Source organism: Carica papaya, chromosome 7 (genome assembly GCF_054855325.1).
Source record: "Carica papaya isolate Zhongbai chromosome 7, ASM5485532v1, whole genome shotgun sequence".
NCBI classification, from domain to species: Eukaryota; Viridiplantae; Streptophyta; class Magnoliopsida; order Brassicales; family Caricaceae; genus Carica; species Carica papaya.
Genome location: NC_142315.1, coordinates 6,420,906 through 6,441,044, shown reverse-complemented (window position 1 = coordinate 6,441,044; position 20,139 = coordinate 6,420,906). Strand labels below are relative to the sequence as shown.

The window sequence follows — 20,139 nt, the reverse complement described above, 5'->3', positions numbered from 1 at the left end:
GATATGGTATAAAATTGCCATACAATATATTATTTTTTATTTTATTGATATTTAATATAATTACAATTAATTAATTTAAAAAAATAATTTTATTTTTCTTATTTTAATTATTATAAAAAATTTTAGAAATAAAATATATTTTCTAACCATAAATTACAATTTAATACTTTATTATTTTGACATTTTCATTAATACATGTGGCCGAACAGCCCAGCCCCAATCTAAGGGAAAAATGAAGCCCAGCAGCCTTAACCCAAAAGAAGAAAGAAGACAAAAAGAAAGGAAAAGAGAAGCCCAGCGCCAAAAGCTCTCTGAACGACGCCGTTCAGCAGCCTGTTTAGGCTAATTAAGGCTTCTGGTTTTTGGCATGATGAAAAAGAGAAGCAGCGGGGTGGCGCAGGGAACGGGAGAAGAAGAAGGAAGCAAAGACGTGCACGTCGCGAGCGGGAAGAGATAGATTTTCGTGATTTTTGGAGAATCTTCAGTGCGGGGATACTGATCTAAACAGCTTCGCTCCACTATAAAGAGCGAAACTCGAAACAGAGAAAGGAGGAATCCCTGAGGCCAAGGGGGCGTAGAGAGAGGGAGGAGGCCGAGAAGAGAGAGCTCATCTTCTCCATGGATTCTTCGCAAGATACTCAGAAAAATACCCTCAAATTGTTCTTCTCATTCTTTATTTTCCTTCTACTCGCAGAACCAATTACTGGCCTCTACTTATTGACATAAGCACAAATATCACCCATCTCTGTATTTTCTTCAGTGCGACTCCAAGCAGCTCAGGCCATCTCTGTCACAGAAGAAGCCCTCTCTCTGCTGTCCTTAATTTCCGAGCGGCAATCATATACACTGCAGCTTATCATCACCGAGACCCAACCTTCATCGCACAGTAAGACTCTCTCCTTTTCCTTTACGTTCTGCGATCACGTTACTTGAATTTTCTGCGTTTGTGTTATATTCCTGTTGATCTCAGATGAAGCAGAAACTCAGAAGTATATGTTTTAAATGGATTTATGATTTGCTCGCGAATGGGTATCATTTTGTTCAATCTTGTTGTCTTGCATTCTTTTAACCTGCCATTATTAATTTTTAATGATTCCCCTGTGAAATGGTACTATGACGTTGATCGCTTGAAATTCGTAGTTGGCTGAACCGTGGGTTATGAATAGATTAAAATATAGGCGTGCCAAGTGTTTGTTGAAATGGCTCTTTCGTTTCTTCTCTCTTATCTCTATGTCATGCTGTGGTTTCAGCTTGTTGTGATGACTGAGTGTCACAGAACATCATTTATTAATTAAATGAGAATAAAGATAGATATGGTAGAATTAAGAGAAAATTATATATTATCCTCTCACCCAATTGCATGCTGTCAAAAATCCTAGAAAAAGAAGAAGATTGAATACTAAAAGAATAATAATGCTTTTGGTGCTTTGAGTGTATTTTTAGATTTCATTTTGTTGATGTGGCTTGAATTTTAGTTTCATTGGTTTGACTTGATTTAGTTCATATTAAATTATTTTTTTTAGTTTGGAAAAATCATAGTATTTTCTGGGTACGTTAGGATTTACAAATTAATTATTGATTGTACTCTTTTCTTTTCATCACAGTGAAAAAACTTCTACTCTGTCTTGCCCATGGACATAGGCATATTTGCAGAATTATGTAATCTCGTGTCTTTCTTTTTTAGTCTTTATTTGTGTGATTGTATGTGTGATTGGGATTATTTCCTTTACAAATTAGTATCAGACCTGACTTTGCACACAATTTAAGGTTTCTAAATGGCATCTTCGTCTTCTGCAAAGTATGAGCTAGAAAAATTTGATGGTAGAACGAATTTCAATCTATAGAAGATTAGAATGAAATTATCCATGATGTTATAAGGTTTATGGGAGGCAGTTGAGGATAACTTTCCAGAGAGTTTGAAAGAGACTGACAAGGCAAACTTGAAAGAGAAAGTCTTGAGTGCAATTTTCTTAAATGTGACTGATAATGTTCTACGTGAAATTGCTGGAGAACTTTCGGTATCTACAGTGTAAAAGAAATTAGAAGAGTTGTACTTTACAAAGTTGCTGAAAAATCGTCTTTATTTGAAGTAAAAACTATATAAACTAAGAATGAGTGAAGATACACCTATTAAGCAACCTCTTGATGAATTTAATTCAGTCATTATGAATATAAATTGTATAGACATTAAAATTGATAAAGAGGATCAGACTTTAATTGTATTGTGTTCATTGCCATCCTTATGAAACCTTCGTTGATACTTTGTTGTATGAAAATGATATTGTTTCATTGGATGATGTTACTAGTGCATTAAAATCAAAAGAGTTGAAGAAGAATTTTTTAGAAAAATAGAATAGAACAGAAGAGTTTGGTAAGTGGGGGAAGAACACATTGTTTCAAGTGTGGGGAGCAGGGTCATTTTTGGAGAAATTGTCTTAAGTTGAAAGAGAAAAAAGGAAAGAGGTAGGAGAATTCTCCAAATATTATTGACATTAATGATTATCATGATAGTGATAATGGTGTTGCTGGAGAAGTTTTATGTGAGTTCGAATCATGGAAAGGATTCTTGGGTTTTTAATTCTAGTACTACATTCTACATACGGCTATACAAAGATTGATTTGTTACTTATAAACAGATGAATGGTTCTATATATATGGGTAATGATAGTTTGTTATCTGTAGATGGAATTAATAGCATTATATTGAGAATATTTAATGAAATTGTTAGAACTATTGAATGTTGTCATGTTCAACAGATGAAGAGAAATTTAATTTCTCTTTTGACGCTAGATTCTCAAACTTATAGATACTATACAGAAAATAGTGTACTCAAAGTGTATAAAAGCTCTATGATATTCCCAAAAGGCATATCGGAACAGTGATCAAAATCAAGGCAATACAATTTCAAGAGAAGTTGTTGTAGCATCAAGGAATAGTGATCAAAATCAGACTATGTTGTGCATTTTGTGTCTCGGTCATATGGTTGACAATGAATTATCTATTTTGAACAAACAGAATTTGTTGGATGGATTTTTGTGACCATTATGTGTTTGACAAATAGACTTGGGTGAAATAACATGCAAGATTTGTCATTCACCTTAAATCCTTCCACCATAATATTATTTTAAGGAAAAGGAACATGCAACTTTATGGCCTTTCTCATAAGATTTGCCTTATTGGTGTGAGTATGTTTTGGTTGCAAACCACTCAAAAGCTATTGTATGCATTCTTACAACCTTTTGACAAGAGTTCAACTATCAATTTCTTTACCAATATCAATACTAAATTACTTTGAGGTAGAGTAGATTAATTAGTCTAAATTACTTTGAGGTAGAGTGATTAATTAGTCTATGGGCTATGTAGGATTTATTTAGCTCAAGCTCTTCTCTCTATTTCTCTTTTATAAGAAGACAACTATTAGATAGAGGAAAGAGTAATACACTTGTTTTTTTGTATATATGATTTCAAGAGATGTAAAGAAAAAAAAAAAATTTAATAGGTACACCCATTAAACTTGCAGTAGTTTGACAAGTGTAAATCGACCTCTATAAATAAGACACTAAAAAGAAGTTAAATATATATTTACATATGTTCGAATTAAAATATACCTTATTTTATTTTTTTCACATAGATGAAAATAATATCTAATTGATTATTTAGATATATAATATTTATCTTATCTACATAAAATTAAAACTCAAACATAGTATTTGCCGGACTATTATCCGTTAGCTTTAATAAAATAAAAAATATTTAATTTGTATTATCAATTGTTTAAGTTAGTATTTAAAAAGATATTTGCAAAAAAAAGGTTAAAGCAATGTATAAGAGCTATAAGAGTTTAATATATAGGTGAAAAAAAAGAAAATTAAGGACATGATGATTGAAGATTACAAGGAATCACTTAAAGAAAAGAAAGGCAAAATTCAAAATTAAATTCTTTAAATATCTTCTTCTCTAAGTATAACTAGGCAATTTTAATTTATGGCTCAAGAAACATAATTAAAACTTTTTCAAGATTTTTAAAATGGTATTTTGAAAATGATCTTTCAAAATAAAGTTACAATGGTACGTTGGGAAAAAAATTTCTCTTAAAAACAATTTTCTATAGCATCTGTTTACAAATCATGAATCTTGAATCATTTTAAAGTTACATTAGATGGAGTTTGAGCTTTTCAAATACACTGAAAAATAATCATTAACGAAAATATTTGCATGAAACTAATATCACAATGGACACATACTAAATTGTTCAAAACTCACGTATAATGGTCAAAAGTGAGCATTTAATGCTCCCCACAAACTTTCTGGCATAACTAATGGTTATATTAAGACTTCAATCTATAAGTTCTTTGTGGGAACTCATTTTAAAATAAGAAAAATAGTATATTTTTTAAGATTTAAGAGGTGAAACTTGATGAAATCATTTTCAAAATCTCCTTCTTTATTCTGTTTTATCTCAAATCGCATTCTTCTAAGAGAAAGGCCCTTAAGGTAACATTTTCTATCATTTTTGAGTTCATTAAACTTTTTCTGTTTACACTTATTAAACTTTTACTATTATTAAAAAGTTTTAAAAATTAAAAAAAAAATTCCCTTGAGCATATTTATATATACTTTTTGATTTCATATTTATTTTGACTTAACTTGAATATTATTGTTTTGGAGAAAAATTTGAATTATACCATGAAAAAAGTTTTTAATTTTGTGATTAATAATCTTTTTCTAATAATTGATTGAGGATTTTAAAAGAAAATTATTTTTATATCGAGTGATACCCAAAAATCTCTTTAGTGCTTAATATTTGAGATCATCTCTAGAAGAAGTAATCAAATTAATCTCTAGATCATCTATTAAGAGATATCAAAAAGTTTAAATTCTCTTAAAATTTAACATGTATCATTTACTTTTTATTAGGGAAAGGAAACCATGTATGATTGTTCATTTCTCTATTAAAAAGTGATTTGTAAAAAAAGTTAGAAGTTTGATGAAACACGTTCCAAAGATGGAGCTAATCACCTTAATAAACAAGTATTGTGGAAGTTGGAGCATGACACATTAGGAAAACCAAGTTGTGTAAGAGTTGTATCTTGGTATTTTAATCAACAAACAAATATAGCAATGAGAGTATAATAAAATTCTCAAGTGATGACTTGAAGAGAATGTATAGATACATGTTAAGTGATCGAACTCTATAAGTGTTATATGTTATATGTCTCCTTGCTCTTTCTCTCTTTCACATTTACTTACTTTGATTGTTAGATCACATAATATTTTATCTCTCACTTAACTTTAAAAATAATTCATATATATGCATCACATGACCATATTGAAAGGTTGTCTTAAGATATGAAGCAAAAAAATTGTTAAAATAAGTAAAAACCCAGTTCACCTTTCTCTTGAGTGATATTACCATTAATGCAAGCACTATTTATTCATGTGATGACACAACTATATTGTGATAGTTTATAAAATAAATAATAAGTAAGTTCAAATAAAAATATTACCCATTTATGAAAAAATAAAAAATGTACATGATTGAGATAATAATTTAACATATATAAGAGATGAATCTAATGCTTTGAAATATTTATATTGATTTTGGTGATGCAAAGTACTTAATCCATATTAATGAAAATTGTATGAATCATTGCAAAGTTGAATATGAACAATAATAAAAGAAGAATACTCAACTTTGAGGAATATCAAGGAAGGAAAAAAAAAGAGCAATAAGATAAAAATCACAAGTTACTATCTTTATTTTTGAGTACTTTTATAAATGAATTCAAATCTATATCTCAAGAAGAAAAAGGTTTTTGGAAATTGTGAGAATGGTGCTTAGAAAATTGCTTATAAGAGAAAATTTTTTAAGACGTTTCAAAAAAAAATTCTTAATAAAAATTATGAGAAATTTTTCATTTGAAAATATGGTTATACATGCGCATCACAATTGTTGATATTGTCAAAATACATCTGATCCTAGTAAAATGTGAAAAGATGAGAAAATAGTGATATTAAAGTAGTTTTAGACAAATGACTTTGAAATTCATTCACTACTTCATTTAAGAGAAGATCTTTAGTATTTAAATTTTGAAAAATAAAATCTTCTTTTGTTATTTTTCTTTGGCATTATCTTTACAATATTGAGATTCAAGTTGTATTATCCACTCTCACATAGAAAAAAAAAATTAAACTCATTTTTATTTGAAAATTCTCATTTGAATTAAAAAATTTGAGAAAAATACTTATACGAAAGATGTAGCTTGTCTGTCTTGAGTAAAACAAATAGTTAAAGAAACATAACTTGCTAATTTTATATAAAATAAGTACTATGAAAGGTGTAACTTATCGATATTGGGTAAATCAAACAAATGTAATTGAGGAGAGTATAATAAAAATGTCAAGTGATGACTTTAGAATAATATATAGGTTCACGAGTTAGCACTCAATCTTTATCAACAATTTTTGCTTCTTTTCTCTCTTACTTTAGTTTAATTATTATCTTTAATAGATTTTGAGTTAAATTAATTACAATTGAAGTGCACTTATCAAAATTGAAGTTAATCTTTGTTTCCAGTACATTACTCAAAACTAGTTGATAATAATTAAATGTATTAAAGTTGAAGCTAACCTTTTGTAATTCACATTATTGGTAAAACTATATCAAAAGTAACTCGTGGAAGAATGTTATTAAAAATTTATAGTTCACATCAAAGTTTAAAATTTATTAGAATTTGGGTTAGGGTCAAAATTGTAAATAAATTTACGAAACCTAATTCATTCTTCTCGTAGGTTACATTAGACATTCGAGAGAATAATATTGTATATGAGGATGATACATAAAAAATAATATAACAAAATATATTTCTTCAAAATCAATTTTTATGCATGATCTTTAAAAAAGTATCGATGTTGAAATTCAACAAGCTCATTAAAAATCATCGATTACTATATTTGAGAATTAGTATACAAATATGCGGTATATCGAGTGAGTTAAAATGATAATTCTCTTAAGAGAATTATTAAAGATTGTTTATTCTATTGTTTATTTTGCATTTATCTAATTATATTATTTATAATTTTTTTATTAGAGTTTATAACAACAACTAATTATTAATCATTTATAGCTTCTCCAAATTTAATTAAATTCAAAATTTAGGGCTTATCGAAATTTTAAGCCGGCTTTTTTTTTTTTTAATTTTTTTAAAAAAAACGAAAATTAGTGAAAACATACAACAGTGCTTCTCATTGCAGGTCGCCCTCTTCTCTTCAGATCTCTCTCTTTATCGGCGAGGAGGGAAGACAGAGAGAGATAGCCAGTCGCCATGGGCACGGCAGTTAGGATCTTTCTTATCCTTCTAGCAATCATTTCTTCCGCAACTGTAGCTTTTTCTCTTTACGAAGATCAAGTTGGCCTCATGGATTGGTAAGTAGCTCTGTTGTTATCCGATTTCAGTTTTTTCTGTTTGGTTCTCGAGAAAGCCTAAATACTGAACATCTCATGCACCGCTCTCTGTAGCTACTTGCAGTCTCTGGTTTTCTCTTACGCTATTGATTGTTGTTGAATTCGGTCGCTGCTATTTTAACTTGTCTCAAAATTGCCTAATGGTTCTATATTTCGGACTTGGAATTCCAATTACTCGTAGTATACTATGCAATGCTAAACTTACTTCTTCTTCTTCTTCTACATGTAATTTCTTTTTGTAGCTTTTATATTTGGTATGCGAGTATACTTTTACGAACAGTGGATTCTTAATTTTGTTTATCTAGGAAATTTATTTTAATTACACCAAGCACCGTGTCTTCTGCTATAATTGATTGGAAATCGGGTTCCTTTCTTTTATTCTAGGCATCAACAATACATAGGAAAAGTGAAGCACGCGGTGTTCCATACTCAAAAGACTGGGCGAAAGCGTGTTGTGGTATCAACTGAAGAGAATGTTATCGCCTCACTTGACCTTAGGCATGGCGAGATCTGTAAGTTAGCATTCAATCAATTCTGTTTTTTTTAATACCAGTTTTCTGTACAAAGTCTTTTATTTTCAGACGAGTTATCCTCACATATTCAGGAACAAATTAAAGTAAGTTAGGTTTTACTACAAAACCTTCAGTTGTTGATTTTGACATGAAGACTCTATAGAGAGTCACATTATGGAAAATCCACTAAGCAACACCTCTTTAATGCACGGGCTTATTGTCTTGGATATTTGCCTCTGATAGAAATAAAAATTTTCCTTTTTTATTGATTCATAACTTCAATTACTGCTTGATCAAATGCAGTTTGGCGGCATGTTCTTGGGAGTAATGATGCTATTGATGGGATGGACATTGCCTTGGGAAAATGTAAGGATGTTGATTACCCTAATTTCTTTTATTTTGTGCAGAAATGTTTGTAGAGTGTCAGTTTCTTTTCTGTTAGGCCTAGTACCTGTTAGTTATACTTATTTGTTAACAGTTTTTCCCAACAATTTTCATGTTATCAGATAGAGTGTTTGCATGTTTATAATATTCTAGTAAATTCATTTTGAATTTTCTCACTGTATAGCGAGAATTCTTTTCACTAAGTTCAAGTCATTTTTAACTCTTTTAACCTCGACTTTTTCCTGACAGATAATTTGATTCCTGTAATTCTATAGTTCATCATCATCTATTCTCCTTGTTTTTAGCAACTAGCTTTTATATAGACGCCAGTTACAACTGATGAGGAAATTTTTTTTCAAAAAAAAAAAAAAGATTCTAATTTTTATAGTATTCAAGATCACCTATAAGAAATTTTATCTAAAAAAAAGATCTACCCATAAGAAAACTAAAATATTATAACCCCTAAATAATCCTAAATAACTTAAAAATGTAAAATAATAATAATAATCATAGAAATTTCTTTATAACAAATTTATGCCAGATTAAGATCTTCTTCTGCATTGCAATTGCTAATGGTTCTACAGTCTGTGTGCTGTTTGCTGTATTTCCTATATTTATGGATATCAAACATGCTTCCTGGTCAACAGTTTAAGGTTTAATTTTTTTTGCAGGCCTTGTCAGTTAATTCTATTTTTTCTTGATTACGGAAGTTTAGGAAATAAGATTTTAGTAAAGAAAATATCATTAACATAGTAAATCTTCCATATTCATGTACATCACTAGATTTGGTTGCTCAATCATGAAATGTTTTAAAGGTTGCACGGGTGTCATTGTTAACAACAGAATCTTTGATCAATAAACCATCTAGAGTCATGAATGTCTAATGCAATTTTTCAGATGTCATTACCCTTTCATCAGAGGGAAGTACTTTACGAGCTTGGAACCTTCCTGATGGACAGATGGTGTGGGAATCTATTCTTCATGGCTCAAAGCCCTCCAAGTCATTGTTATTGGTGCCGGTTAGTAGTTAAATTATATAGCAGTTTGGTCAAATTTTCAAATGAATATCTTTGTGTTTTGTTAACTATGGGTGGTCTCTCTTCAGAAAAAAAATTTATGCTGTCTCTTTTATGTGCATGCCTCTACCTCACCTCCCCCTCCCCAAAAAAAAAAGAAAAAGTAAAAAGAAAAATAAAGTCTGAATCAGTGAGGTCATTGTCTATGTTTTCTGATAGAAAAAAGAAGCATTAACTGAAGAGAAGGAAAGATATAACAGGGAAGGAGGAGCTGACCTCTTAACAAAAGAATAGAGACTAGCGAATAGAAAAACGATCCTTGAAGATCCATATTTTTCTCTGACCACAGCACCCACAACCCAGCAAATAATGCCCCTTGCAACAACAATTTATCCTCCTTTCTCCTCTCAACACCAAGAAGAGAAGGAGAAATAAAGCCGTGAAGATTCAAAGGAGAAACAAAGAAAACTGAAAGTATCAAATAAGCCAAAAATCTCCACACATATTGCAATCCATTGATGAGGTGAATATGACACTCAGCTGCTGCAAAACACATCAAGTACACGAGTGAAAAGCACAATTCAACCTACAAGCTTAAAGCAAATAATTAAAATTAAGCCACTCTAAAATCATAGTCAAACAAATCTTAACCTCAGAGGGAGCGATAACCTTCTAGAAACAAATAGTTTAGGTATCATTTTGTATATTATGGTTATGCCCTAGGAAATTAATGAAGGATTTTGAATTAAAAGTTTTTTTTGAAATAAAAGAAAAGCATATTATTATAAACATAGGTACCAAGGGGGTACCATCCATATACAAAATAATTATATATCAATCAAGTGGTCAATGATTATCCAAACATTTTCCTAATCTTTAATGTCATGACCCAATAGAATAGAACAAAAAATGTTAATTCATCTATCCCTAACGTTTACAAAGTTAGTTTAATTCGCTCAAAAGCTCTTGCATTTCTTTTCTTCTATATTACCCAATAAAATGGTAAGTAGAACTAAGATTAAATGTTTTTTCTTTTTACATATTCCTGCCCACGTCCACATCTCCTGACTAACAGTACCCACTATAACCCAATTCATCCCCATAATCCCATAAAAAATGGTTCAGATGCTGTACACTGCCGGGCAACCAAGTAAAATTTGGTTGCAAGATTCCTCACCTGCTTTACACAAATAGCACTTATTTACCAAAATGTTACCTCTCCTCTTTAGCATGTCAATAGTCAAACTACTTTCCCAAAAAAAAGTCATTCTAGAGGGGAATCTTGGATCTCCAAATCTGTTTATACGGTGCTGCCATCTCAGCACCTCCATCTCTCTTGCATAAATGAACGTAGTATGACTTTACAGAAAAACCCTTTTGCTTGTCCAGTTTCCATATCCTTTTATCACTATTGATCGCCAAATTTATGTCAGCCAAGCGGAGGAGCAAATCACAATATTCATCCACTTCCCAATCCTTCAAATTTCTTTTAATCCACGCACTTCAACCTCTCCCCCTTCACCATTCCCATATATCTTTTCCACCAAGATATCTCTATCACAAGCTATAGCATATATACTTGGAAACCTGTCTTTCAACTTGAAATCACCCATCCACTCATCCTGCCAAAAAACGAATGCCCCCACCATTACCCACCTGCCACCCAATACACTCCAAAAACATGCTGCAATCCCCTCTGATTTTCTTCCATAAACTTACCCCATACAGTTTAAACTGCCATTTTCTTCCCCCATCCCGCTCCCAATCACCCCATCTCGCCTCCACCACCGTCCTCCATAATTTTCCATCCTCATTAAGAAACCTCCACAGCCATTAACGATGAAGCGTATAATTCATCTCCATAATTGATCTTAACCCCCCCCCCCCCTCTCCCCCAATACATAGGTTTCTTCTATTCATCCCATTTCACTAAATAATATTTTCTATTCCCCTCTTCATTGCCCCAAAGGAATCTACATTGGATCCTTTCAAGCTTTGTTGCAATGCTAGCCAGTATAGTTAAAATAGAAAGATAATATATTGGCAAGTTAGCTAGAGTGCTCTTGATCAAGGTAAGTCTCCCACCTTTTGATAAAAAATTTCTCTTCCATCCCACAAGTCTCTTCTCAAACATTTCCACAATCAGGTCCCAAGTGTTAACATTTTTAAATTTCGCACCAAGAGGTAGCACCAATGTATTTAATTGGCAAAGTAGTAACCTTACAACCCAACGCCGCAGCAAACTCATGTCATTCCTCCTATCACTGATTCTAACCACTTCTGTCTTCCTCATGTTTATTCTCGACCCGGAAACTAGCTGGAAACAAATCAATATGCACCTCAAATGCAGTAGCAAATATAGATCTGGTTTGCAGAAAATAAGGGCATCATCCACGAAAAATAGATGTGATCCCTTCACCTTGGAAACCCCTTCACCCACCGCGATACCTTTGACCATGTTAAGATCACTGGCCCTATCCGTATGCCTACTAAATGCTTCCATAACCGTGAGGAATAATAGAGGCGACAAGGGTTCTCTTTGACGGAGGCCTTCGGAGGCCCTAAAGAAAGATGGTGGACCTCCATTCACCATCACAGTAAAAGAGGTTGTTAATATGCAATTCATTATCCATTTCCTCCACCTACACCTGAATCCCAACCTCTCAAGCATATAACCAACAAATTTCCAACACACATAGTCACAGGCCTTCTCCATGTCTATCTTACAAATTATGCCTTCTTTTTCTGCCCCAACATATCATCAGTAGTCTCATTGGCAACCATAACAGCATCAAATATTTATCTACCTTCCACAAAAGCATTTTGATTCTCTCTAATCACCTTTCCCAAGACCTTGGACATTCTTTTGGCCAGTACCTTGGAAATCAGCTTGTAAATACTTCCCACAAGGCTAATCGGCTTGAAATCCTTTATATTTTTTGCACCAACATCTTTAGGGATGATCACCAAAAAAGTAGTATTTATAGATTGAACAAAATAGCCCATCCTGTAAAAATCATGAAAAACAGCCATCACATCAGCCTTGATCACAGCCCAAAATTCCTGATAAAATTTCATATTAAACCCGTCGGGCCCGGTGCCTTGTCCCCGTTACATTCCCCCAAGCATTTGAGGACCTCCTCTTCTGTTAAAAGGGACCTCCAGTACCTCTTTATTTTCTGCACTAAGCTGTTTGAAAAGGAGTTCATCCAAACGTGGTCTTCGGCCCCCATCTTCCTTGTACAGTTGTTGGAAGAATGACATTGCTTTCTGCCTCATATCTGTTGTCTCCCCATTAATACGTAGCTCCTCTACATAGTTGTTTTTCCTTCTATGGTTTGCCATGCAATGAAAATACTTAGTATTTCTATCATTCTCTTTAAGTCATTTCTCCCTAACCTTTTGCCTCCAGGAAATAGTTTCCATATTCATATTGGTTGCTATATCATTTTTTAATGTAACTCTTCTCTCCCTCCCCTTCTCACATAACAACCCCTCCATCTCCAAAGTATCCAACTCAACAAGCTCCTCAAGGTTTTCACTAATCATCCTCTCAGTCTTACACCCCTCCTCTCCTCTCTAGCCCACTTTTTGCGTTCAGTTTTCAGTGTCTTCAATTTGGAGGCAAAGATGAAACTGGCTGTACCTTCCACCCTAATCTACTTCCACACATCTTCCACCAACTTCCTGAATCCCTCCACCTGAATCCATTTGTTATCCAATCTAAACGGGCCCAGTCCCCAAATGATGCATTCCGGGATAATACAGATAGGATTTAGAATTAAAAATATACAAGGATTCCAAAGACTACCGATGGAAGTTATTCTTAAGCTTCGTTCAAAATTTTTGGAGATTTGTGGAATCATATATTGGCATATAAATAATATGCAATTCTTCTAAGATTAGCTTTCGTACTTCTCAATATTAATTTTGAAACTGTTGAGAACTTCACCACCCCCTCCTCCTCACTCCCCCCTTTTTTCAGACATGCTGCACCATTGGCTTTATGTAATGAATTATTTTCATCAAGAATATGTTATTTGTGCAGACAAACTTGAAGGTTGACAAGGACAGTGTGATTTTTGTATTTGCAAAAGGATGTCTGCATGCTGTTTCTAGTATAGATGGTGATGTTCTCTGGAAGAAGGATTTTGCCACTGAAAGGTTTGCGTGCCCGATTTATTTTTTGTTGCTACTCTCTCTCATCTGCTCTTTTTCACTATGGCGATATTGATGTACTTTATGGTCTCTTTTTCTGCAGCTCTGAGGTTCAGCAGGTGATTCAGCCTCCTGACAGTGATGTAATTTATGTGCTAGGATTTGTTGGTTCATCCCAATTTGATATCTATTATATCAAAGCTAAAGATGGAGAGTTGTTGAAGCATAGAAGTTCAACATTTTCTGGTGGTTTTGTGAGGGAAATCTCGGTAGTTTCAAGTGACATGGTTGTGGCTCTTGATGCAACCAGGACAAGTTTGGTAAAAGTAACCTTCCATGATGGGGAAATTAGCTTTCAACCTACATTTATTTCAGAGCTTCTTGAGACTTCTTCTGGAAAAGCAGTGATATTACCTTCTGCTGTCACAGGGATGGTTTCCATAAAACTTAATTTTCTTACAATAGTTTTAAGAGTGACAGATGAAGGGAAGTTGGAGGTGGTGGAGAAAATCAGTGATGCAACAGCTATAAGTGATGCTATCTCACTGTCAACAGGTCAACAAGCATTTGCACTTGTTCAACACGAAGGCAGTAAGATTCATGTCAGAGTGAAGGCTGGTCATGACTGGAACAGTGATTTGCTTAGAGAGAGTATTCATTTGGACAATCAGCGAGGGATTGCGCATAAAGTTTTCATAAACAATTATATCCGGACAGACAGGACTCATGGCTTTAGGGCCTTGATTGTAATGGAAGATCACTCACTTCTCTTGCTACAACAAGGTGAAATTGTTTGGAGTAGAGAAGATGGATTGGCCTCAATAATTGATGTCACTACATCAGAACTTCCAGTGGAAAAGCAAGGGGTATCAGTTGCAAAAGTGGAGCATAACCTCTTTGAATGGCTTAAGGTATGAATCTTCAAATAGTTCTTTCAAGAAAGTGGAAGTGATCTTGTTAAAAGTTGAAAGGCATAATATTTTGTGTGTTTTATAGTTATATGTTCCGTCAAATGTTTATGCTTGATATGCACATGTTTATACTTGAACATTATGTGTCGCTTGCTTCGTAGTAGGATATTCTATATTCATGTATGTGCATTTGTGTATTATTGCTTTAAAATGCTAATGGGCCAAGCTAAGTGATTGAACTTGGGTGAATCTTGTCTCTCTCTCAAACAAAATGTACTTTATTTTGATTGGAGAAGAGTTTAGCCCAGTGTTAAATCTCCATATAGTGAATGGGCACATTCATTATATATGATTCTGAGAGTGCAGTTCATATGTTTGTTCAACAGCTCCACATGTTTGTTAATATATTGTTATTATGGATCTTGGCTTTGAGTGCTTTTGAGTCTACCACCTTTCAAGGAGAAAAGCTGACTATCTTTTGTCTCTAATTCTTATATCAGTATCATTCTGTCTCCACTTCTTAACCACTTCCTAGATGAAATATCAGAAAATTTTGAGTGTTAGCAGCTTTTTGAACCATTACATGACCTTTCCTGCAGAATTGTGTAAATTTTTCATTCAACATTTAGGACTTTGTGAATGCTTGAGGATGATATGGTTATTTTTCTTGATAATAACATCTGAATTCACTAGTCGAAAATCAATGTTGATCTCATTAACTATCGTCATTCTTTTCACTGAAATTTGACATGGGGCTCTTTATTGGAAGGGACACATGCTGAAGCTTAAGGGAACCCTGATGCTTGCAAACCCCGAAGATGTGGTAGCCATACAGGCATTGAGGTTAAAAAGTTCTGAGAAGAGTAAAATGACTAGAGACCACAATGGTTTCCGGAAGCTGCTTATAGTACTTACACGAGCAGGAAAGCTTTTTGCCTTACATACGGGAGATGGACGAGTTGTGTGGTCTCTATTACTACTAAGTCTACGCCAATCAGAATCATGTCCCTGCCCTATTGGGATTAATTTGTACCAGTGGCAGATCCCCCATCAGCATGCAATGGATGAGAATCCATCTGTTCTTGTAGTTGGCAGGTGTGGACTAAGTTCAGATGCACCAGGTGTAGTTTCATTTGTGGATACCTATACAGGGAAGGAGATAAATTCTCTGGCTCTTGTTCATTCCATTGAGCAAGTCATTCCACTTCCATTTACTGATTCGACTGAGCAGCGTCTCCATCTACTTATAGATGCTAATAATCATGCCCATTTATACCCCAAAATTCCTGAAGCTAGTAGTATTTTCCATCGTGAGTTTTCAAACATATACTATTATTCAGTTGACTCAGATAACAGCATTATCAGAGGATATGCATTGAAAAGTAATTGTGCTGGAGAAGACGTCGATGAATACTGCTTTGACACCAGGGAATTGTGGTCAGTTGTATTCCCTGTAGAATCAGAAAAGATCATTGCGACTGTGAGAAGAAAGTTAAATGAGGTCAGTTGAAATTGCTAATGGATTTTGTTCCTTTTCCTAATATATATTTCTGCTGGTACTTGATCATGGCCAGTTCTTCAGTTCTTTTCCCTTAATATTTTTTTTCCATCTGGATTGACTAATTAGTCAAGTTTGTTCCAGAATAAAGTTCTGATTGATTTGAGTTAGATTAGGTTTCTCTGAAAACTTAAAAATTATAAATAAGTTTTTTATTGATTTTTGGCTATCATACCTTTTCGACTTAAGTTCTGTATAAGAGGAAGACATTTCTGGCTTCCTTATGGGCAAAGGTCAATGAGAAACCTTTTAACATTTGTATTTCCGTGTGGCATGGAAACTGAGGTGCCATAATAAACTGATCTTTGGTGGGTTTGATTGTAACTGTACTATACTTTGGAGTTCTTCTATACTTTTCTTGTACTTAACAGTACTTGTTTTCTGTAAAATACTAATAATACCAATAATAACAAAGGTATGCACAATACACCGTGGACTGTATAGCTTTATTAAGAGGATATTATATTTTTTACTCTGTTTGACAGTGTTTTGATCTGGAACTTTTTGTTTTTGTGAAGATGCACTATTCAATTAGAACACATTGAATATGCACTCTTCAATTAAAGCACATTTTTGTTATTTTCTAGTTGCCAACTTGATGTCTTGCGATTTGGGTTCCAGGTGGTTCACACTCAAGCAAAGGTTATAGCAGATCAGGATGTAATGTACAAATATATATCAAAAAATCTTCTCTTTGTGGCAACTGTTTCGCCAAAAGCCATTGGTCAGATTGGATCAGCCTCTCCAGAGGAGTCATGGATAATTGTATATATTATTGATACTGTGACTGGTCGCATATTGCATCGCATGACTCATCATGGTTCACAGGGTCCTGTACATGCTGTAAGTTTTCATCGCTATCTTTTGTTATTTCTTTTAATGAATTAGGTACATCCCTTATGCTTCACCTATCTTGTAGGTTTTTAGTGAGAACTGGGTTGTCTACCACTACTTCAATCTTAGAGCCCACAGATATGAGATGTCAGTTATTGAGATTTATGACCAGTCTCGAGCGGTATGTCTACATTATGGGACTCCTTATGCAGATTTGTTGTTATGTTTATTCCAAAAATTTACTTTTGCAGGACAACAAAGATATTTGGAAATTTGTTCTTGGAAAGCATAATCTTACTGTACCCATTTCCTCATATTCCCAACCCGAAGTAGTAACAAAATCGCAGTCGTACTTTTTCTCTCATTCTGTGAAAGAAATAGCAGTGACATCTACAGCAATGGGTATAACTTCAAAGCAGCTCCTCATTGGTACAAGTGGTGATCAGGTCTGTTAAAAAGCTAAGCAAGATGCATCCGTCATCTTTTTCCTTTTCATCTGTACATTGATTTGGTTTATCTTTACTCATATTTTCTTATTCAAAAGAAGTTTCTTTAAAGATATATCGTTGTAACTTTTTGCAGGTTTTAGCGCTTGATAAGCGCTTCCTAGATCCACGTAGATCACTCAACCCTTCACAAGCTGAGAAAGAAGAAGGAATCATACCTCTAACAGATTCGTTACCGATCATTCCTCAGGTTATTTTCCATGTGTTTGCTTATACATCCTAGTCATTCTCCCTATTGTTTAACATTATTGAGTAATTAATTCTTCAGAGAGCATGGGAGATTTTGGGTAACCCTGTTCTAAGGAGTAATACTTACTCCAAAGTTGAGATGCGAAAAATGAATCCTTTGTATATAGCATCTTAACAATTGTCTTCTCACCTTGTTTAAGGGGGATAAATATCGGTTGTCACTGAATTTAGTGTAAATTGGACCTCATAGGAGCTAAACTTTGACTAACTCCATTTTGCCAACTGTTCAAATGCAAGTAAAGGATTCACTTCAGGTTTGTTAGGCTCATTACTTGCTTTGGTCAATCAAGCCACATTGAGTAAGCTCAGTTGGAAAACCTTAACTAACAGTAGTTGGAGTGGTAAATGAGCCACATGCTTTTTATCTTGTAAGTTCACTTGTTTATACATTCATATTGACTGTTATATTCTTTATGTAGTCCTATGTCACCCATTCCGTCAAGGTTGAAGGTCTCCGAAGCATAATAACGGTGCCTGCAAAGTTGGAATCAACAACTCTTTTGTTTGCACATGGAGTGGATCTCTTTTTCACTCGACTTGCACCTTCAAGGACCTATGATTCGCTCACAGAGGATTTTAGCTATGCCCTACTTCTCATCACAATTGTTGCACTTGTTGCTGCAATCTATGTAACATGGATTTTGTCTGAGAGGAAAGAACTACGGGAAAAATGGAGGTAACGTGAGGCCTTTCCTGCAGTAGTATGTCCTGGCAGAGTCTTTACATTGACTTGTTTTAATTTGGATTTTTTGTTTTTTCTAGATGTTATAGTATGCCTCTTTTGATGGCCTAATTAAAGCCCATTTTGTAGATTCAACAGTCCAAAGAGAATACTCTGCACCACTCTTGATCTTTTGCTTGCCTAATTTAAGATAGTTATTCCACTATATGTTTGTATTGTTTTTCTTTTCTTCTTTGCTTTGGGGATGTGGATTGCTGATAATTTTGGGAATGTAACATCAAGCTAACGTAATGGAAAAGAGAGTTTTGAATCAGAAATTTGTGGTTAGTTGACAGAAGATGACCCTGTAAGTGATTTTTACCAGGAAAATAGAGATGCATATGTTTATGTATCTCATTTCCAGTGAAAGAATTTATGGAGGAAGTTGAATATGTTGTCTTGTACTTGCGGTGTCTTCCTGCAGATCCTCCAGACCCTAATTGAAGTGCACGATACCTAAGACTTCTTGACATCCTATCTATCAGTCTTTGGTAAAAATTATTTGGATAATGATTTAATAATGATGGTATAATTTTTTTTATTTATTTATTTACATTTTCAAACACATAGTATAGTTTTTTAGTTAATGGTTGAATTATGATTGTCAAAATTATAATTTTTTCTATTTTTTCAAACTAGTGATTCAATGGTTTTATGATGTTTTAATAATTTTTTTTTATATTTTTAATATTTTTTTTATTATTTACAATATTATTATTCTCTTTAATTTTTTCTACCTAACACTTCTTATTTATTTATTTTTTTTTTCAAAATATTGTAGATATACATATATTTAATTATTTATATTTTTTTATATAAATATATATTTGTATATTCAATTAAATTTATATTTTTATATTTTTAATTATATATATTTTGTTACATATATACATAAATTTATTTATGTATTTATATATTTAGATATATATTTTATTATATATATTTATGTTTTTATTTATATATTATATATGTATATAATATTTTAATATATATTTAATATTATATATTTTTTTATTTATTAATATATACAATAAAGCAAGAATAACATAAAAAATTTGTTTAAATATATAATCATATTATTTTGTTAATTCAAATAAAAATAATAATAATTATTAATTATTAATAGATCATTATTTAAATATAATTAAATTTAAACATTAATAAATTTTATACATATTCAATTGTATCTGACATTAATGAATCGTACAAACCTACTTTGATTGAAAACAATTGTATGATGTGAATGGTTAATTTTTTTTTTTTTTTTTTCTTTATATGTATAAATAAAAATTTATACAGTTAATAATTAAGTGACATTTGAATACATTAAACACAATCCACCTTCTAATAAAAAAAATAATACAATTAATATCCTAAATCTGCAATTAGATTTGAACTTACAATAAAAAAATACTAACCTCACAGCTGAAAGATATAATTATTATTACTATTTGATAGCACTTTGACGTCTCTTTTAGTTAGTTATAACCATTAGCTGCAATTACTTTTTTAATTTGATTTGATTTGCTTTGCTCGTAAGACATGCTGTTTACTTGCCATTGCATTAGCATATTTTTTTTTGAATAAATTTAAAATTATGCGAAATTTATATGTTGGAATATAGTTTTTTTTTAGTTGGGTGATGGTGGAATTCTTATTAAAAATAATAAAAGAATATAAAAATTAAAGTTTATATTGAATTGAATGAAAAATCAGAATATAATAAATTTTAATTTTTTTATCAATTACGATTTTTTTGGTTTAAAAATTTTGACTTTTCTTTTTCTTTATCTTTTCATGTTATAGGAATGGATTATTTTTTGTT

General features: G+C 32.5%; 1 protein-coding gene and 1 long non-coding RNA gene across 2 annotated transcripts; both read left to right on the top strand.

The window, feature by feature from the left end:
* Nucleotides 1-309: 309 nt before the first annotated feature.
* Nucleotides 310-5,397, top strand: LOC110821899 (uncharacterized). Its single transcript, XR_002541136.2, has 2 exons — nt 310-886; nt 1,605-5,397. It is a non-coding gene; the product is annotated as an uncharacterized LOC110821899 (long non-coding RNA).
* A 1,857-nt stretch (nt 5,398-7,254) lies between these two features.
* LOC110821924 (uncharacterized) lies at nt 7,255-18,480 on the top strand. Its single transcript, XM_022051892.2, has 12 exons — nt 7,255-7,426; nt 7,850-7,977; nt 8,281-8,343; nt 9,259-9,380; nt 13,426-13,541; nt 13,639-14,446; nt 15,216-15,947; nt 16,626-16,847; nt 16,924-17,019; nt 17,090-17,284; nt 17,421-17,534; nt 18,013-18,480. The coding sequence occupies exons 1-12, from the start codon at nt 7,326-7,328 to the stop codon at nt 18,271-18,273; spliced, it is 2,958 nt and encodes a 985-aa protein (XP_021907584.2). The 5' UTR covers nt 7,255-7,325; the 3' UTR covers nt 18,274-18,480.
* Nucleotides 18,481-20,139: the final 1,659 nt, after the last annotated feature.

Excerpts from the sequence above, each read along its gene's own strand:
- LOC110821924 (XM_022051892.2), top strand. The coding sequence starts at position 7,326 with ATGGGCACGGCAGTTAGGATCTTTCTTATCCTTCTAGCAATCATTTCT. Across the intron at positions 7,427-7,849 it reads CAAGTTGGCCTCATGGATTG|GCATCAACAATACATAGGAA; the intron begins GTAAGTAGCTCT and ends CTTTTATTCTAG. Across the intron at positions 15,948-16,625 it reads TGAGAAGAAAGTTAAATGAG|GTGGTTCACACTCAAGCAAA; the intron begins GTCAGTTGAAAT and ends TTTGGGTTCCAG.